General features: G+C 46.9%; 1 protein-coding gene across 3 annotated transcripts in view; it reads left to right on the top strand.

Annotated features, from left to right (window-relative positions):
• The window catches only part of LOC118087010 (hexokinase-2), a 58641-nt gene extending 50034 nt beyond the window's left edge, over nt 1–8607 (top strand). For all 3 annotated transcript variants that reach the window (XM_035119182.2, XM_035119181.2, XM_035119183.2), the window contains 3 exons: nt 1363–1518; nt 3952–4185; nt 5756–8607. In XM_035119182.2, the coding sequence (XP_034975073.1) occupies nt 1363–1518; nt 3952–4185; nt 5756–5900 (535 nt within the window). In that variant the 3' untranslated portion in view covers nt 5901–8607. The remainder of the gene's footprint in view (nt 1–1362; nt 1519–3951; nt 4186–5755) is intronic.
• The last annotated feature ends 11115 nt before the right edge of the window (nt 8608–19722 follow it).

The raw sequence follows: 19722 nt of genomic DNA, 5'->3' as shown, positions 1-19722 counted from the left end.
TTTCACACATATCATATTATGGCAGGTTTTCTTAACAAATATCAAAACTTATTTTAATCTTTCCTCAAACATCTATCCATTTAAAAATTTTTTGGGGAAAACCTTTAAAAAGTATAAGAACTCACATTAGGTAGTCAAAGAATAGTAATGCTTATAAAAAATAAGATAATTACTTAACGTTTAGCTTCTATTGCACATTATATCCACTTAGGTCAATAGAAAAGTATAAAGAGATGATGTTTGAGATGTGCCCTTTGGGAAATTTGGTTTTGGCAACTGCAAAACAACATCCTTGAAATCAACGCTTGTCTTATCTTCTACAATGGGGAAGATAAACATACAAGATCCTGTTTTTTTCCTGAGACACTCTATCAGTCTTAGGTTTATAAGTTCGCACCATTTTCTGGAAAACAGAATACAGTGGTACCTCGGTTTATGAACACAATTGGTTCCGGAAGTCTGTTCATAAAATGAAGCGTTCATAAATTGAAGCGAACTTTCCCATTGAAAGTAATGGAAAGTGGATTAATCCGTTCCAGACGGGTCCGTGAAGTACTTAAACTGAAGCGTTCATAAACTGAAACATGGGTGTAATTGGTTCCGGAAGTCTGTTCATAAACTGAAGCGTTCATAAACTGAAGCGAACTTTCCCATTAAAAGTAATGGAAAGTGAATTAATCCGTTCCAGATGGGTCTGTGGCGTTCATAAACCGAAAATTCATAAACCAAGGTGTTCATAAACCGAGGTTCCACTGTAACTAGTTTAGAGATTTCATGCAAACTTGTATATTGGGGCACTAATGTACACTAGCGGGGCTTAGTGTATCAAAGTGCGCCAACAGACATTAAAAAAAACCCTAACAATTATTAATAAAACCACTGAACTTATTTAAAAATCATGTATAATCCTGATTACTGAGTGGAATAATTTACCTTTGGTATTTTTAAATCTTAACTAAATGTGTTTAACCAAACTACGGGAGGCTGTGGAAAACAGGAGTGCCTGGCATGCTCTGGTCCATGGGGTCACGAAGATTCGGACACAACTAAATGACTAAACAACAACAAATGACGAGAAACAGTGTTGGAACACTTTTACATTTCATGTAATTTTTTAGTTGGCTGTGCTAAAAACACACCTACTCTCGTCAAACGCCAATGGCTAACTGGCGGGCAGCGCAGTCACAACTGTTGTACTCACACATGTATGGACATGTTTTAGTGATGTCGTGACATGAATAACATTTCTTGATATTGAAATATTGTTGGTGTATCAATGTGCCCCGCCTCCCCCTGAACTGAATTTCCCTCACAGCAAATAATAAAAATAAAATAAAATCCCCTTCCCCTTTACTGTCTTAGGTTCGAGAAAATGATCAGCGGGATGTACTTGGGTGAAATCGTCCGAAACATCCTGATCGATTTCACCAAGCGAGGCCTGTTGTTCCGTGGGCGGATCTCCGAACGGCTGAAGACGAGGGGAATCTTTGAGACCAAGTTCTTGTCTCAGATTGAGAGGTAGGTTGGGGGCAAAATGGCGGTGGCAGGGGGACAACCTAAAGGCAAGAGCGGTTTGCAAGTGGAGCCAATTGCCTCTCCCACCCTCTGGAGGTATTTAAGCAGAGGATGGACAGACTGTCTTCTGGGGTTGTGGCCATTTCATCCTGCATCGCAGGACTAGAGGACCTCTGCTCCTGCGAACGCTTTGTCCCCTGACGCCACCTTCACATGATACGTGTCAAGTGCTGTGATACCCCTTTAAACCGTTACAGCTTCCCCAAAAGAGCTTGGGGAGCTGCTGTTTGTTACGGTGGGTGAGAGTTGTGAGGGGGCCCCATTCCCCTCCCAAAGCTACCATTCCTGGAGTGGTTTAGCAACCAGTCCCTCTTCCCAAGGAACTCTGGGAATTGCAGTTCTGGGAGGAGAATAGGGGCCTCCTAGTACTTCTCTGTACCCTTAAGAAACTACAGTGTCCATAATTCTTTGTGGGAAGTTATGACTGTTTAAAGAGGTATCATAGCACTATTGTGTAAATGTGGTCTGAGTCTTGAAGGAACCTTCCTGTGGAAGAGGTTACTTATGAGTGATTCCCAGTCTTTAGGGTGCTGGACATCAACACTGGCCAACGTGTGGGTGGGAATGACAAGACTCGGCAGGGCAGAAGAGGAAGCGATGTGTGAGATGAACCTTTGGGGAGCCTACCTGGGCCCTTGTAGAGCTGCCCAGTCAGGGCTGCATGGCTGGTTGGCGTAACCTGAGAAACAAACATTGCACTCCACTGTTACCAGAGTTCACATTTGTTTATATTTATTTCACAAGATTTATGCATACAGTACTTGTTAAATAAAACACACCTCCAAACAGTTCGTGAGCAAAGATAAAACAGCAAAACTATCAATGAGAAAAATGAACAAGAATAATTTAAAACTTTTTAAAAGTTGAAAACAGATTAAAACTTTCTGAACATCCAGGCAGGCTTGTCTAAACACAAATGTTTTTAGCTGGCGCCTGTCTGGTGTCCATAAACAGGGAGTCTCAAAGTGTAGGTGCTGCCACACTAATAAGAGGCCGAGTTCTTACAAATGCAGAATGGGAATTTTGAAGTACCAGTTCCACAGATTGAAGTGGTCAGGAGGGCATATGTAGGCTCAGGTCTTGTTGCCGATAAACAGATCCCAAGTTGCCAAGGGCTTTGTATACTAATAATAATAACACCTTGAACTTGGCATAGGAGCAAATCAGCGTTAAGTGCAGATCTCTGAGCGCAGGTGTCCTGAACAGACAGGGTCTCCCTCCTGCCAGCATCATTCTGCACTGACTGCAACTTCCCACCTATCTGGCTCTCTGCATGTGATTTGCTGCCACCTGGTGGCTAGTGAACCTACTGCACAGCATTCTCTGTGGCATCCGAATTCGGGTTATCTCCCTTTGGGCAGAACTGGGCAAGACCTTGTCCCCGTGGCCAAAGCCTCTTCCCACAAACATTAGCAAAGGAAATATGTGATAGGATGTCTTCGTGATGTTTTCTTTCGATTAGCAGCAAGGCTGAAAAAGAGCCAGGGTGAGGCAGAGGGACTAAGAATGTCAGACTAGGGACTGGGAGACCAGGGTTCAAATTGCCACGAAGCTCACTGGGTGACCTTGCGCCTTGCGCCACTCACTCTCAGCCAAACCTACCTTGCAGGGTTGTTGTGGTGATTAAGTGAACCCTGTATGCCACCCTGAGCTCCTTGGGGGGAAAGGAATAAGTGTGACTCCAATAGCAGTGCAAAACATAGTGATATCGCCACAGGGATCGCCCACTTTTCTGAAGGGATGTGATGGGCAGAACTGGACTGCCATGCTCAGCATTGCAGGGTCTGTTGCTGCGTCTTACTAAATATTTGAAATATTCGAATGAAGGGCTAGCGGGATTCTGCATGGTGTATTCCAGGCTTCCTCAAACTTGGCCCTCCAAGCTTGGCCTACAACTCCCATGATCCCTAGCTAGCAGGACCAGTGGTCAGGGATGATGGGAACTGTAGTCTCAAAACATCACGGAGGGCTGAGTTTGAGGAAGCCTGGTGTATTCCTTCGGAAGCAACTCTCCAGGAGTCAGCAGGTTTTGGCCAACCAAAGTGTGAGTTCTTCCTGACCTTGCCCCATACCTCCAAAATGCAGGCGGGTCTGGGACAGCCCCCAGCTCTAAGCACGGAGCTGGGAAGGGAGGGAGGGGGACCCTGCATGCTCCACCGCTAGTCTTGGGTGGTTCAGGAAGAAAAGGCTCTGTTTTTACCTGCTTTGGTGCTTCTGCACAGCGCCTCCTACCTTCAGGTGCCTGGAACTGCGGTGCCCCTTCCTGCCCTACAGTTGGGGCAGCTGGACCGCCTTCTGTCCATCCTGGCATAGCTGTCAAGAAGCACCGGTCTCTTCCCCTCCCAACTTTCTCTCTCTCTCTCCCGACCCCTCCAGCGACCGCCTCGCCCTCCTCCAGGTCCGCTCCATCCTCCAGCATCTTGGGCTAGAGAGCACCTGTGATGACAGCATCATCGTGAAAGAAGTGTGCACAGTGATTGCCCGGCGTGCCGCCCAGCTGTGCGGGGCAGGGATGGCTGCGGTGGTGGACAAGATCCGAGAGAACCGTGGGCTAGACTCCCTGAAAGTCACTGTCGGCGTGGATGGGACCCTATACAAGCTCCATCCTCAGTAGGTCCCTCTTTTTTCAGCAAGACCTTGTCTGGGGTTACTCTGCCGGAGGGATAGTGTGGGACCCGCTGTGTTGCTGCGTGTGTGCGCGCGCGAATCAGGCTCTCTCTGGTTCTAGGATTTTAACCCATTCACCCAGAGTTGGGCGTATACTTTAGATTTTTGCAATAATATTCCTGCAGCAAACTTACTCCATTCTGTGCCCTGATTCTGTGCAAAGTTTCAGGCAAACGTGCTCTGTCTTTGCTGGACAGAAGGTCTGAGCTCCTGATCCCAGCATGGCCCTGCTTGGGGCCCCTGCTTCTGTTTGCAAGCAGACCTGCTGCAAAAATAACTTCCAAACTCTCCATCTTGCATTTAACTTGTACCGTTTCAACCAGCCTGCTTTCCTCCATGTACACTTGAAATTGTGCAAGTTAAATGTGTGTAAGATGTGGTCTAACTGTACAGAGTTTTGCATGAAATTAGGGGGGGGGGGAGAAGATCAAAACTCATTTACTTCCCATGTCTGCAAATACTTAAGATTAGAATTGATGGTATTTTTTTTATTAATGGTAGGGCAAAGAAAATTAAGCCATAAACAGCTTAAAATATAAAAGGGAGGGAGGAATGTGTGTGTGTGACCAGGATAAGAGAGGAGTGAGGTGCTTAGCTATAAGTTCTGTCTGCAGTGGGGTGTCTGGCTGGCTGCTCAGACATAGAGAAGAGGGCTATCAGTGGCTACCAGCCACAATGGCTATGCTCTGCCTCCATGAGATGCCAAATTGAATTAAATATTGGGGGTGGCAGGTAAGCCCCACCCTGCATAATCTACCACAAGATACGGCACACACATGCCATTTGAATGGCAATGCCCATCAACTATTTTTTGGGGGGGGGTGGCCCCCTCAAATATTTTATTGGGGTGGGGGGAAGGAACCTTGTTCCCTAGGGCTGACTCCTATTCCAGAGACAGCGCTGCTTCTGAATGCCAGAGGCTGGAAGCCCGAGGAGGGGAGAAGGCGCTTGTGATCAAATACTGTTAGTGCCACTGTGAGAAAAACAAACCCCTCTGTTCCAATGAGAACCAATCACAGAAATAAAGACACAACATGTAGGCTAATAACTGTTAGGGCATACATAATAGAATAATGATATCATTCAAAAAGTAGAAATAAATCTATTCATATACAATATAACAGACTATTGGCGCAGAACATCAAGCCATGTGTTCAAGATAGGTGTCACAATGGCTATTCAAAGTCTAAGACAGAAGAAGTCTAAAAAGTAAAGTTTTCTCAATCGTTTTTCAATTTTCAACAGACGTTTTCTCAACGCCTATCTTGAACACATGGCTTGACGTTCTGTGCCACTAGTCTGTTACATTGTATATATGAACTCTAATAGATTTATTTCTACTTTTTGAATGATATAATTATTCTATTATATATACCCTAACTATTAGCCTACGTGCTGTGTCTTTATATCTGTGCTTGGTCACTGAGAGCAGGATCCAGAAGAGCTCTCCTCATGTTCTTATGGCTGGGTTCCTCCTGGCCGCTTCTTATTCTTCTCTCTCTTTCCCCGGCAGCTTCTCTAACGTCATGCGTGAAACCGTGAAGCAGCTCTCTCCTAAGTGCGAGGTGACCTTCCTCCAGTCGGAAGATGGCAGCGGCAAGGGCGCGGCACTCATCACTGCTGTGGCGTGCAGGATCCGGGAGGCGGGCCAGCACTAGGCCCCCAGGTCAGGAGAGCTGGGCACAGCGGATCCCCAGCTGCGCCTGCCCCTCACTCCACTCGAGCCCTTGATCACAGCTGGCCGGACCCTCGCTTTACTTCTTCTCCAAAGATGCCACTTCTGTGACCCAAGGCCCTACATTCCCCGTGCAAAAAAGTGACCCCTTTGCTCCTCTGCATGCCATACGAGCACATATCGAGTCAAGCACCCAGTGGTGTCTCCGTGTCTCCCTCCCACCACTGCTGGTTCAAACCCAAAGTCTCTCTCTCTCTCTCTCTCTCTCTCTCTCTCTCTCTCTCTCTCTCTCTCTCTCTTTCTCTCTTTCTCTCGTGTACACAGTGTTGGTGTTAGATCTCACCTGTTAACCTCCCCACAACCTGCGTCTTCCGTAAAAAAAAGTGGGCAACCGGGACACCCGCGTTGCCGCTTTGCAACCTGTGGTCTGTGTCTGTCTCTGTTTCCAAACTGCAGGATCAGTCCTAGCAGAAGAATACAAAAGGAGGGTACACCTTGCTTGAATATTGGGCTTGAAGGATCAAGGTGTTGCTGTTTCCATGAAAGCCATGGCATCTCATTGTTATTAGTAGTATTGTTATTTTAAAGAGCACAGGGTATACCCATTTCAAGAGTAGAATGTCTGTGGAAGGGTCCTGAGTTCAGGGAATGTGGGGAGCATCCTGTTGTCAAAATGCCTGTTTGCATTGCATTTAAAGGTGCATTTGAAGGCGCAAGCATGTGCCTGGGAGTGTCTTCCAGCCTGCTCTTCCTCCACTAGCACTGCAGCTTGGTTGAGAGCGTGTGTGGAGGGGCTTGCCTGCACACCTGGGGGTTTGGTGACTGGGATTGCACCGTCCCTGCTTTCTGCTGCTACACCTGTAAATAGAGCAGTTGCCAAACAGAAGCTTGTTTACCCCCCTCCCTCAAAAGTTTTGCATTGCACTATCTTTTTACCTGGGTTTGGGGAATAACTTATTATATTTTGTCTGTGAAAATAGCACCTTCACCTTACCTCACAACTGGCTCAACACTTTGGAACAAATGTCTTGTGAGCTGTACCTCTCTTTCTGTATATAGTTGGGGGTGGGGGGGAAGCAGGGGTTCTTGTGTGGATAATAGTGTTGGCAGGAGTGCAGGGCTGAAGACCGTTTTGGGGGTTCTGACAAGCAAAAATGTTTCCGAGGGTGGGGTTGGTGGGAGGAGGGGTGGGGAGGAGCAGCAGGTGAAGTTAGGGAGGAGGAAAAAAAATAGAAGGAGAATACTTGAAACAGTTCAGGGATGATCAGAGGAATATGAAAATGTGAAGCCTATCCGTTAGCAGAAGGCAAAAACTGGCCATGTTCTCATCACAACTACTGGAACTTCAATTTCTCTCTCTCTCTCTTTGGGCTCAGTCCTACAAACCCTTTTTCTGCAGCCTTTCAGAGGCGCACGGGTTTTTTGCAATGAATCGAGGTTGTGCAGCTGTGGTGCAAATTTGGGCTGTCTCTTTCACCTGCTACTCGGTTAGCGTTGGTGGAGCAGGATAAGGCCTTAACCTGTTTGGGAAGGGCAGCGGTCTGCATCCTTGCAAAGTGAAGCACATTCTTTTTTCCTTTGGGTGGAAATTCCTCCACCCATTCACAAGTCTGTTTCACTCTTGGCCATCCTAGTTTCCCATTAAAATGGACTTGAGTTGGAATGTCTTCTTTCTGCAGGATCAAGATATGGACCTCCAATCCTATAAAAATTCAGGGATAAGCTTTATCTCTTAAGTATGCCATAAATCCACTCGTGGCCAAGTTTAGCCCTGAGGCCACGAGAGATACAGTGGGAAATGAATGGCTGAATGTAGAATGTGCTCCAAACTTCTCTTTTTTGGGTTCTCATTTTAACTGGCAAAGGCCATCACTGAGCCCTTCTTATTAGCTTCCAGTTGCTCACCAGTTTGGTTGTTACTGAAAGGAGGGAATAGATGGTTTGCTAGTGGGAAATTGCTACTCTGGGAGAAACCGCCAAGCAGTGTGTTTGTACTACAATAAAGAAAAGCATATTTTTGGTATCTATTTAATGCAAGACAAGGCCTGCCTGTGATGTACACAAGAAATCCTTGGTGAGGCTGTGAGTTTGAAGATAGATTTCCCCCTCTATTTTTTTATCTTTATATCTGTATCTATATATTTATATGGTTTGGAATAACTGTAGTACCAAAAGAGCATCTCCACTAGTGAGATCCTGAGACAGATGAAAAGCACATTTCTTTCTCCTCTTTTTTTTAAATGTTAAATGTTTGCATATTTTATAAAAGTTTCAAAGTTGCAATGAAGATGAAAATTCTGAAAATAACCTCTGGGTAGAAATGGCAGGCTGGGAATCTGAGGAATGTCCTAACATCAAGATAAAGCAAGAGTATTTTTGTAATAAAAGAAAAGAAATGACCAATGCAATACCAAACAGCTTTACGTAACAGTTTCACTGGAAATAATTGTCCCATCCTGCTGAAAAAATTGAAACACAAGTCTTTGATCTATTGTATAACGGAGAAATTGATCATAATGTATATTTTTTTAACTTGAATATTACGTGGTTGCTGGATTGTACCTCCTCTGGGGAAAAAATGTATTTCACTAGTAGTGAACTTTCTTTGGTGAACAGCAAATTTTTATTTGATGGTGATTGTTTTATGAAAAGGGAAAACAGTAGCAATAAAATTATGTTTTGTGTGACAATTTGGGTCCAGACTCTCTGCCACAGTTCCATGAGGTGAAATGCAAAGGAAGGTCCCTAAATCACTTGGCCGGTTTTGAGAGCATAAAAACAATCCTGCCGGTTCAGAGCAGTAGTGGTTCCACCTGGCCCAGTATCCTGTTCACAACAGTGGTCAGCCTCTGGGAAGCCCACAGTAGCTGCACTCATGAGGTCCTGGCTAGCTCTTAAGACAAATAGCCATCAATAGGCTTCTCTGTCGATTTGGCCTAATTTTCCTTAGCTGTGCAAAGGGCCTCCTGCACCCACCAGCTGTTTGGCTCTACCATGAGAGTTTCAGCAAGGAGCAGAATCTTCTTCAAGGCAGCCTCTGGAGAGTTTTCCCAGCAGGTTGGTGGAAGCTGCTATGTAGACTATTTTTAATTTAGAGACAGCTCCTCTGGGGGCTGTGACTGTCCCATCCCTATTCTGTATCATCCAGAAGAGCAAAAGCTTCAAAAAATAAAATTAAGGGCAGTGATTGGTACAGAAAACTAGACATGTTGGTGTGGGGAAGTGAATTGGATAAAAAGCTCCAAAATATTTTCCCTTTCAGAATTATCGGTGAAATAATGTTAATTGCAATCTAGCAATGTTCATTCTGAAGTCTGAATCTGTTCTGTTTTGGCAGGATGATACTGAAGTATTGAACATTATTTGTAAGGTAAATAATAGCCCTTTTTGGTTGGAGCCAAAGGAGTGCAGAGTTGGAAGGGACTTGCAAGGACCATCTAGTACAGGCATCCCCAAACTTTGGCCCTCCAGATGTTTGGACTACAATTCCCATCATCCTTGCCCACTGGTCCTGTTAGCTAGGGATCATGGGAGTTGTAGGCCAAAACACCTGGAGGGCCGCAGTTTGGGGGTGCCTGCTCTAACCCAATCACCCTGCAATGCAGGAATCACAGCAAAAGAATCCCCAAGAGATGGTCATCTGACCTCTGTTTAAAAACCTCCAGGGAAGGCGACAGCACCACCTCAGTATTGATGGCATCTGGTTTTAATTTTAATCCCACCCTCAACTTAAGAAAAATGCAGGTTAGAGTTTGGAGGAATCTAATGAATTGGCTAGAAAGTAGTACCTCGGGTTACAAACTTAATTCGTTCCAGAGGTCTGTTCTTAACCTGAAACCGTTCTTAACCTGAGGCGTGCTTTCGCTAATGGGGCCTCCCACTGCTGCTGCCATGCGATTTCCGTTCTCATCCTGGGGCAAAGTTCTCAACCCGAGGTACTACTTCCAGATTAGCGGCGTTTGCAACCCGAAGCGTTTGTAACCCGAGGTACCACTGTATTTGCATCTTACTAGTTGCATAAAAAGGGACCCAGGTGGTGCTGTGGGTTAAACCACTGAGCCTAGGGCTTGCTGATCAGAAGGTCAGCGGTTCGAATCCCTGTGACGGGGTGAGCTCCCGTTGCTTGGTCCCAGCTCCTGCCAACCTAGCAGTTCGAAAGCATGTCAAAATGCAAGTAGATAAATAGGAACCGCTACAGCGGGAAGGTAAACGGCGTTTCCGTGTGCTGCTCTGGTTCGCCAGAAGTGGCTTTGTCATGCTGGCCACATGACCTGGAAGCTATACGCTGGCTCCCCCGGCCAATAATGCGAGATGAGCGCACAACCCCAGAGTCGGTCACGACTGGACCTAATGGTCAGGGGTCCCATTACCTTAGTTGCATAAAATAGACATTAAACTTTTCAAATTTAGAAACGTAACCAATTTTGTTATTTTATGATGACCTATGGCACTTCATTTCCCTGAAAGCAGTAAAATTTAGGCTTGGCTATGCCACCCAGGTTAGAAATGTCTGCAAATGCTAACTAATGAATTGTCACTGGTAACAGCTAGAGTCATTGAAATGTGGGAGGACAACTTCCTTGGTGAAATGTGTGGAGACACCACACACACCCCGGCCTCTGTTCCCCCAAACGCTGAGTTAGCTGTTCAGCCTGGGTACCACTTCCGACTGCAGGTGATAGATTATTACATGATGTGATGTTCCCTGTGTAGAAGATTCCTATGCACAGGGAACAAGTACAGTCATACCTCGGTTTGCGACCGGTCGCTCCCCGAGTTCGTTGTAAACCGAGGGGCTCTTCTGCGCATCCGTGCGCCACGGAACCCGGATGTAAACACTTCCGGGTCCGCGGCGGTCGCAAACCGATCAGTTGCAAACGGAAGCGGTCACAAACCGAGGTATGACCGTATCTCAATGGCTAAGCCATTGTTGGTTTTAAGAAGTAAATTAGAACTTGTAATCCCTAACTGGAATGTTGAATGCCTCTTGCAACGTGGGTCTTTGGTGTATTACAAAGCTTGTTAGGAGAGCCTGCTATTCCCCCCACAGTGCTATGATTTCCAGAGTTCTCTGGGAAGGAGGGTTGTTAAACCACTCTTGACTCTCCCAACAACTCTCTTGACAAATGACACACTTATGTAACCCGCATGTTTTTGGAATAACTTTTTATAACTCATGAAGCAATATTCTGCAGCCAGATGCCTGGTGCCCTTGCATTTCCTTAAGCAAAACTGGGAATAACATTCCAAGTGCCACAAAGAACGTCAACAATTTTCCCCTTCAGTAGTTTGAGTAAGCTTTTGCTTGGATGGCTCAGGTAATGGTTATGTAACAGGCAAACTTGCCATTAAAACTCGTGAAGCAGATGGCTGCCCAAGACCCACAGTCCAAAATTCATGTGACAAAATATCTATGGGTCACCATACCAAGCACATTAGGACTTCTGAGTTGCTGTGCTGAAAATGATGGAAGCCAGTGGGCTAGACTACTGTCCTCCCCCCCCCCACCTGCATCTAATTTTCTACATGGAGGTTAAGCACAGGTCCCCAGTTGCAGTCCAAACTTTTACAGCACAGTGGCAGGTTTCCCTCTCCACCCCCAACTTGTGGAAATGTGGCTTGAACTTCTCTGTAGAAATGACATATGAAATGATATTTCAGGAGACTCTTGGCTGCTACACTATGAGCAGGTAGGGAGGGGAGAGCACTACTCTTGTGCTCAAATCACGCTTGTGGGTTTCCAGAAAGAGGCACCTGCTTGGCAGCCATGAGAACAGGATGCTGGCCGAGATGTGTTCCTGTGTTCTAAGGTTCCATATGGAAACCCGTATTTTCAAGATATCCCAGGCTTTGAAAAAGTTTGGCTGCCTCAAGGATTAAAGGGGAACTTTTCTCCTGGGTGTGGCAGTGCATGCCTTCCAATGTTGAGGAAGGCAGCACTGGAAATCCCTGCCCAATTGCAAAAAGTCCCAACCATTAACCAAGATGGCTACTGAAGGCTCTGTGGAAGTGGCCAATTTGTGGCCTAGCTGGAGAATGGGGTCTGGAGTGGGAGGCCCCCTCACTAACACAGCTGGGAAGCCTCAGCTGGCTGTGTTTCTTCTCCTTCCAGGGCCATTTCATCAATGGTCTTGAGGACTGACACAACCCAAATCGCCTGAAGACCTACATAGCCTGTGAGAACGAGGACTGAGGGGAAGTTTCAGAAATGCTTCCTTACGCAGCATGTAGTCGAACTATGGAATTGGCTTCCATAAGATGCAACAATGGCCACTGAGAGATAGCTTGAAAGGGGAATTTGATAAAGTCATGAATGGAAGGCACCATAAGAACAAGCTTCCTGAATCAGGCCAAAGGCCCTTCTGGTCTAGCACTCTGTTCTCACAGTGGCCAAACAGATACCTGTGGGAAACCCTCAAACACAAGAGCCCTGTCTCCACCTGTGGATTCCAGCAACTGGGATTTGGGACCCACTGTGGAGGCAGAGCATAACCATTGACAGCCCTCTCCTTCCATGAATTTGTCTAATCCTCTTTTAAATCCATCTAGGTTGGTGGCCACTGGGGCTTCCCATCAGAGGGAGTTCCATAGTTTAACTCTATGCTGCCCAGGTTGGGGGAGGCTGATATTTACTAATAGCAAACCAATTCTAAGTTCTGATTCTTATGTAGTCAAACCACACACCAGCCAGCAGGTTTGCCTTGCAGAAATGTACCATATTTTAAAGGGGGGGGACCCAATGTGGGAAAACACAAGAATATTGCATGAGGACTGAGCATGCTCAGTGGACAAAGCATAGCAACTGACTGTTGGGAAGGAAAATGGAAGGTGTTATCCTGATGAAGGACATGGAGTGATGGGTGGAACTCTGAACAGGAGCCCTCCACTCTACTCGACCCACCAAAATGATTGCACTTCAAGTTTTGCACATCCATTTATTTCAATGGGGCTACTCTGAGGAGAACTTAGTTGGATACAACCATAACATTTTCTTGCAGATTGCACTTGTAATATCAATGAACAATGGCATGGAAACAGAGTCTAAGGGTCTGTGGGAGAGTGTCTCAGGGATCATAGGGCAGCTCAGACCTGCCAACATCAGAGAGAATGCTTTAGCATCTACGATGGAGCCCCAGGGCCAGAACCTCCCATTCGGCGCATGCTCTCACTTCCAACACTCCAGCTCAACCAACAGCAGAGCTCGGGAATCAGAAGGGTCCGAAAGCAGGATGTGGTGGGCATTCCAGGGGTGTTGGCAGAAGCTTGAACCCAGAATCCACTCGGGGGCATGTTTCTAATGGGGGAGAAAACAAAAATATACTGCTGTCAGTTGGGGGGAGACGGGGGTCAGTTTGGATGATTCCCCGAGACCCACCCAGTTCTTGGAGTCCAGTACCCAGGGAGGGTTAGAATCTAACAGAGGAGGTTGCTGAGCTAGTCAGGTAAACTTATGAGTAAGACCTTGAGGATTGACACAAACAGGGCCGTCTTAAGCATGCCTGGCACCCTGGTGCGACGGATCCCTCCGCCGCCCCCCACCTGTTTCCCGGTGCGGCGGGCCGGCAGGTGCAGCGCGCAGCATGGCTGCCGCCTGAAGGGCCGGTGCCCTGCGCCATCCAGCCTGGCCGCCCCCTGTTGCGACACCCCTGCGCGTGGTGGAGCCGGCCCCAGGCCCACACACCTCCGGAGAGCGGCCTGAACAGCTGAGAGGCGCACCTAGGGCTGCTTCCGGCATGCCTGGGGCGGCCTCCGCCGCGCCTCTCAGCGGGCGCAGCAGCGCCCCTGGTGGCCTGGCACCCCGTGCCACCGGACCCGGGCCTAGAGATGGCACTGGACACAAACACACATTGCCTGAAGACCTACGTAGCCTGTGAGAACGAGGACTGAGGTGAAGTTTCAGAAATGCTTCCTTACTTAAGACCTTAACTGGCCACTTAAGTGTCCTCATCAGCATCCCAAAAGAATGGGCTAGGTTGCAAGAACTACAACAAATGATGGTGGGCCTTTCTTCCACCTGCTCACCTAGCTGCTAGGTAGGAGAATAGCAGCCAGTGTGTGCGAGAGAGAGAAGTGAGCTGGAAGCAGGTTGGAGGACGGAGAAACAGAGACCTGCTTGCTCTGCACTGGATCCAAAGTTGTGACTTATGGAGAGGCAGGATCTGTTGGGGTCTTAATGCTGTGAGCCCCTCCATTTTATGTTCAGGTTGTATAGATGTGTAAATAAAACCATATATCCTAAAGACACCACAGTCTCCGCTGACTTTCATTCCAAGGAAACCGGGAGCCACTGGATTCTCTCCTGGCTAGGAGATTGGGTGGGTGTTAAACTGTGGTCCGTGAGCTTCATTCAGTGGCCCATGGTATGTCTTTGGATTTGTGACTGAAGAAATAAAAGAGGCAATAAAAATACAATTAAAATTTGTCCAGCACCTAGCACAGGCAGAATAATCAGCAAGTGGTCGGCCAAGACCCTCAGCAATTTTCAAGTGGTCGGGGGTGGGGTGTGGAGCTTGAGAATCACTCTGCGAAAGAAACACATTTTAAAAAGCAAGCTGGGAACAACAGGGAAACTTGGAACATTCTTTTGCATCCAGTTCAATCCTGCCAAGATTGCAACATAAAAAAAAACCACTCCACAAAGTCCTGGCAGGTAATAAAAATGTCAGACATTCCTATATGTCAGAAGGACACTGAGACTCTTTTCAAGACATGGTGGACTGAACTCGTACATTTGAAACCTTCCCACAGATCCACAATGCAGCTGCCAGGATGTTTGCTGGAGCAGGCAGGCTGCATTTTAACCATCACCACTGCTTACCAATTTGTTTCTGGGTTCGGTTCAAGGAGCAGGTTTGCACCCCTGGGAGGTCACTTCGTTGCTGCAAACGCAGGAAAAAACACACGGGAGGCAGCAGCTACAAGTTACCGGTCTCTGAAGGCACAGCAGGCGCTGTGATTCTCCAGTGGTTTGACTTTGCACCCAGACACAGTGCACTCCATTGTCTCTCCAGCAAGCCCTAACAACTCTACTCACGTCTCAAATAGAAAAGCAAGTACTTGGCCAGGCACCAGGTGGCGATATTGTGCTTTCAGTCAATGCTGTTGTTGTTGTTTAGTCGTTTAATCGTGTCCGACTCTTCGTGACTCCATGGACCAGAGCACGCCAGGCACTCCTGTCTTCCACTGCCTCCCGCAGTTCGGTCAAGCTCATGTTCGTTGCTTCGAGAACACTGTCCAACCATCCCGTCCTCTGTCGTCCCCTTCTCCTTGTGCCCTCAATCTTTCCCAACATCAGGGTCTTTTCCAGGGATTCAGTCAATGTAGGAGAGTCCAAGATGCAGCTGTACAAGTCTGTACAAAGTAGGTAGATTAGTTTAGAGCTCCCTGCCCCCACTTCCTCTTGTGATGCTGCTCTCCTGGGGGAGAGGGGGGAGGGGATCACTCTTTAGTGCTCAGTCGGAGCAAATGGCAATTCAGGCTTTCTCCGGATTGATGTTTGCACCGTTTTAGAGCAAAAGAGTGGGTTTTCCCTGGGAAAGGGGGAAACTGCTCGACTCCTGCTTTCTAGGCTTGGACAAGCAGAAGCATGGATGAGCCCTTAGTTCTCATAGCAGTCGCTTTAGAGAACACCCAGTATTTTCGGGAAGGGTGTGTGTACCCGAGGATTCTTGACAGTAACTTCTCTACCCCTTCCCTAAATAACATTGAAAATACTCAGGAGTTAAGCACTGAATGCAGGTAAAGATGGAGCTCAATGCTTTCTTATGCTGATTAGGATGTTTATATTTATTTATATTCCACATTTTTCCACTCAAGGTGGCTTACAGATAAAAAGATGCAGCTAAAAACATAGAAGAAACAATCATTAAAAAGCAAGTACAGTAAGCAGTAATAGAATTGTATATACCACTGTGGTGCCCAGAAGTGGACAAAGGACTCCAGGTGGGGTCTAACCAAGGCAGGACAGAGTGGGACTATTACATGAGGTGGGCTGAAACAGCTGCCTGGGGGTGGGGCAGAACCCCAAGAGGCATATCCCCTGTGGGCACTCTGCCCGCTCTGCCACCTCCACTACTGGCACAGAAGCAGCAGTGGCTTCTGGTGAGATCTCATGAGCTCTCACAAGATCTCCTCAAAATCTCATGAGATCTCACCAGAACCTGCCAACATCATTGCTGCTTTGCAGGTGACGCTATGTAACCCAGGTAAGGGAGGCCTTGGGGGCAGGGTGGCACCTCAGGAGGCAAAACGGACTGGGCTGCCCCTGGCCAGTCTCCACCAGCCAGTGTGCACTCCTGGGAGAGCAATTGCTGTAGATTCAAAACAGTGACCAGAGGGGGAATTAGGAGGTGGAAGAACCAGCAGACTCCAGGGCTGAGACTCAGAGAATGTCAGGGTGCCAGAATGCTGCAGACAGAGAATCGTGCCCAGTGACAGATTTACATATAAGCTAAACAAGCTATAGCTTAGGGTCCCACTCTCTTGGGCGTCCCAAAAAAATATAAAGGAAAAAGAACCTGGGTGTACATTTCCAAAATATAAGATAAAAAACAAATAAAACAAAACCTACATACAGCAACAGTAGCAAATGGCTTTAGATACTTATTACGGCAGGTCCATAAATTACCATATAGCATATATTCAACGCAAAAAACAGCAACAATTTGTTGTTGACAAAGAACAGCTGGACATATAAAGGGCCCCATTACCTTCAGTAGCTTAGGGCCTCATCAAAGCTAAATCTGGCCCCTGATCGTGCCTGCCTGCAGTTGTTGACTGGCTAGCTCAACAACCACACACTAATCACACAACTTACCTGTTTTCTCCATTGCCATTCCCCTGATGCTTCTTCATAAGGGCAGGAATCTCCTTCCTCTCTCAACGGCAGAAAGCAGTTTCTACTGGTGACCTGATTTACCAGTCACAGCAGCCTTAAAACATGCATTCGCTTTCCTGGCTTTGCACACCGGCTCCCTTTCAGTGTTGTGTTTCGGACAAGGCTGTATTAAGCAAAATAAGCAACAAGAGAAGCCCCCCCCCCCGAAGTTCTCCATTGCTGAATTTACCATGGTGCAGCTGAACCATGTTCCACAAGAAAGGCTCCCACAATAAATGAAAAAATTGCACACTCACACACACACACACAATAAAAAATAATAATAAATATTAATAGTAGAGATTAATGATATACATCAATCTTGGGAATACAACAAAATTGGACTGCCACTCGGTCCACTGAGGCTCACATGATTGTCGGCTGCCCCATTCAGTCTTCCACTGAGCGTGCCTTATTTCCCATCTTACTGTAGGTTTTGCTTCATTTCGATAAATACAATTATATTTTATGGTTTATTATTAATAATGTGTTGAATTAGAGATATATGGGGTAATTCCATAGCTATGTGGGGGTGGGGGACTAGCCGGTTTGTTTGTTTTTGCCCCCGGTGAAGCCTCCAGAGGGGCGCCATTGAAGCTCCTAGTCTGTGTGAGAGTGTACACAGAAATGTGTGTGCGCGCGGGTGTGTGTGTGTGTGTGTGAAATAAAGCCTAGTTTCGCCCCTGATATGGGGGCACCAAAATCTTTTAAGTGTTTAGGGCCTCTAAAGGTCCTAACCCAGCCCTGGCTTCAGAAGAGCTGAGCCTTCGGTTTCGCATTAGATTCTTCCCTACTTGTGTGGGCTACAGTCAACCATCTCTTAATTTTTCATTTTGCTAACAAGGGAAAACATTCACTTCTGTGAGTGGGAGTCTTGCCACAACATTGGCAGCAACTGGTTTGAGAAGCTTCTCTTGCAAACAGGCTGCTTTTCTTGTGCGGCTTGCTCAGTGGCTAAGCAGAGGGAGGGAGGCGGCAGGTTCAGGGGATGGAGGGACAGGCAGGGGGTGGAGGGAGGGACAAATTAATGGAAGATATCAATGGTGACATTTTGGGAAGGGCAAGAGGCAGGTGGAGGTGCTCTGGAAGCATATCTAGGAGTGCTCAGCTGAGCCTTCTCCAGCCAGTTCCCCCCTCCTTGTAGTTTTCAACTACAATTGCCATCAGCCCCACTGAGCGCAGTCGAATGACAATACAATCATAGAACTGTAGAACTGTAAGGGACCCCGAGGGCCATCTAGTCCAACCTGTGGGATGGAACACTGGGGCAGGCAAGTCACAACAGTTCCTAGTGTCCACTAACAGGAACTCACCTGGAGGGACACCTGACTAAGTTCAGTTCCTGTTCCTCCAGATATGCAGATGAGATGGATTAGCTAGCAGAGAAAAGCCCCTAGCCAGCAGCCGTTCCCTCTCTTAGCCATTTCTACTTCCATGGGAACACATCTCCAGAGAATCTCCAGATAGGATGGTTCTCTCTCTCGGCCTGCTGTCAAGAGAGAGACCAGATGGAGCCTCACTTTACTAAGAAGACTCCAGATGTACATATTTGTAACTTTTCTACGTAAGCCTGCCTTTCTGAGATTATGCTGTTAACTCAGGATGTCATGTGAGTAAACTCTATCTTATTTTAATACTATTGTGTATTCTTTTTAAGAGGGACAAAGGGGATTTGCCAGGAAGTAATAATATTGTTGCAGAGGTTCTAACAAACCTAACGCTCATGCTTTGCTGTGCACAAAAGGGGAATGTCACTCTGCTGATATTGGAAGCTTGCTAACACAAGCTTGGATAGGATCTATCTAATAATATATCCTAATCCACATCCCTAACATTCCCACACAACCCCCTGAAAAGCAGGGATCTTCTGTCCAACGTGGAACTCAAACCCACAACCCTGAGATCAAGAGTCATAGAACTGTAGAACTGTGAGGGGCTGATGGGAGTTGTAGTCCAAGACACCTGGAGGGATTCAAAAGACAAGAAAGGAGAGTCCAACAATATTAGGAAGAACTGTTTGACAGTGGAATGGGCTCCCTTGGAAAAAGGTGACGGACTCTCCTTTGGAGGTCTTTAAACAGAGGTTGGGCTCTTTAGCTCTCATTCCTGCATTGCTGGGGGTTGGGCTAGATGGTGTTTGGGTACTCTATGAGGGCGCTTGGTTGAGGAAGGGAGGTGTAGGGAGCAATCCAAACTTCTGGTTGGGAGCAGCAAAGCCAGTTCACGCATTGCCAGGCAATTTAGGATTCAAGGTGGATTAGCACAATATCGTCACCTGGTGACTGGCCACCCTTGGTAGCTTCTGCTTCCTGAGTGTGCATGGCAGGGAGCTTGGCATGGGAGCCTGGCACAGGTAAATGAAGGGAGACCTCTGCCACACCCAAACCTCCTTCATCAAGCATGTATGAGAAAAGGCTCCCAGAGATGCTTACACACAGTAAAAAAAAGAGACAGTCCCTACCTGCAGGCTTACAATATAAAAATGCACAACACACAAGGGGGAAGGGACAAGCCGGGAAGAGGAAAATCAAAACCAAACTCAGACACTGGCTGGCACAGTTGTGGGGCAAGGAGGTGCCTGAGCTGATGAAATGAACCCCGTTCACATTTTTTTGAAAAAAAAGGAAGGCAAAAGGGAACAGGTGACTATTTTCCTACCACCTGGAAAGGTTCTTTTAAACATTGTTTTTAGCTGTCAGCTATCATTTCATTATTATTCAAAAGGGGGTAAAAGTCAGAAAAGGTGGGGAAGGTTGCATTTCAGGATTCTCCCAGTTCTAGTTTCTTGGAGTTACAAAGACTTCTTGAAAAATCCCCAGCAGATACCGGTAATCGTTCTTGGCATTTCATTACCATATCATTAGCTGCTCCTGACTGTGCCAGCCTTTGTTTAAGCTGCAGACCTGCTTTGTGCTGTGTGTGTCGGGGA

The sequence above is a fragment of the Zootoca vivipara genome, chromosome 6 (assembly GCF_963506605.1).
Source record: "Zootoca vivipara chromosome 6, rZooViv1.1, whole genome shotgun sequence".
Classification (NCBI taxonomy): domain Eukaryota; kingdom Metazoa; phylum Chordata; class Lepidosauria; order Squamata; family Lacertidae; genus Zootoca; species Zootoca vivipara.
Note: the sequence above shows the minus strand (reverse complement) of the source record. Positions and strands in the feature narration are given on the sequence as shown.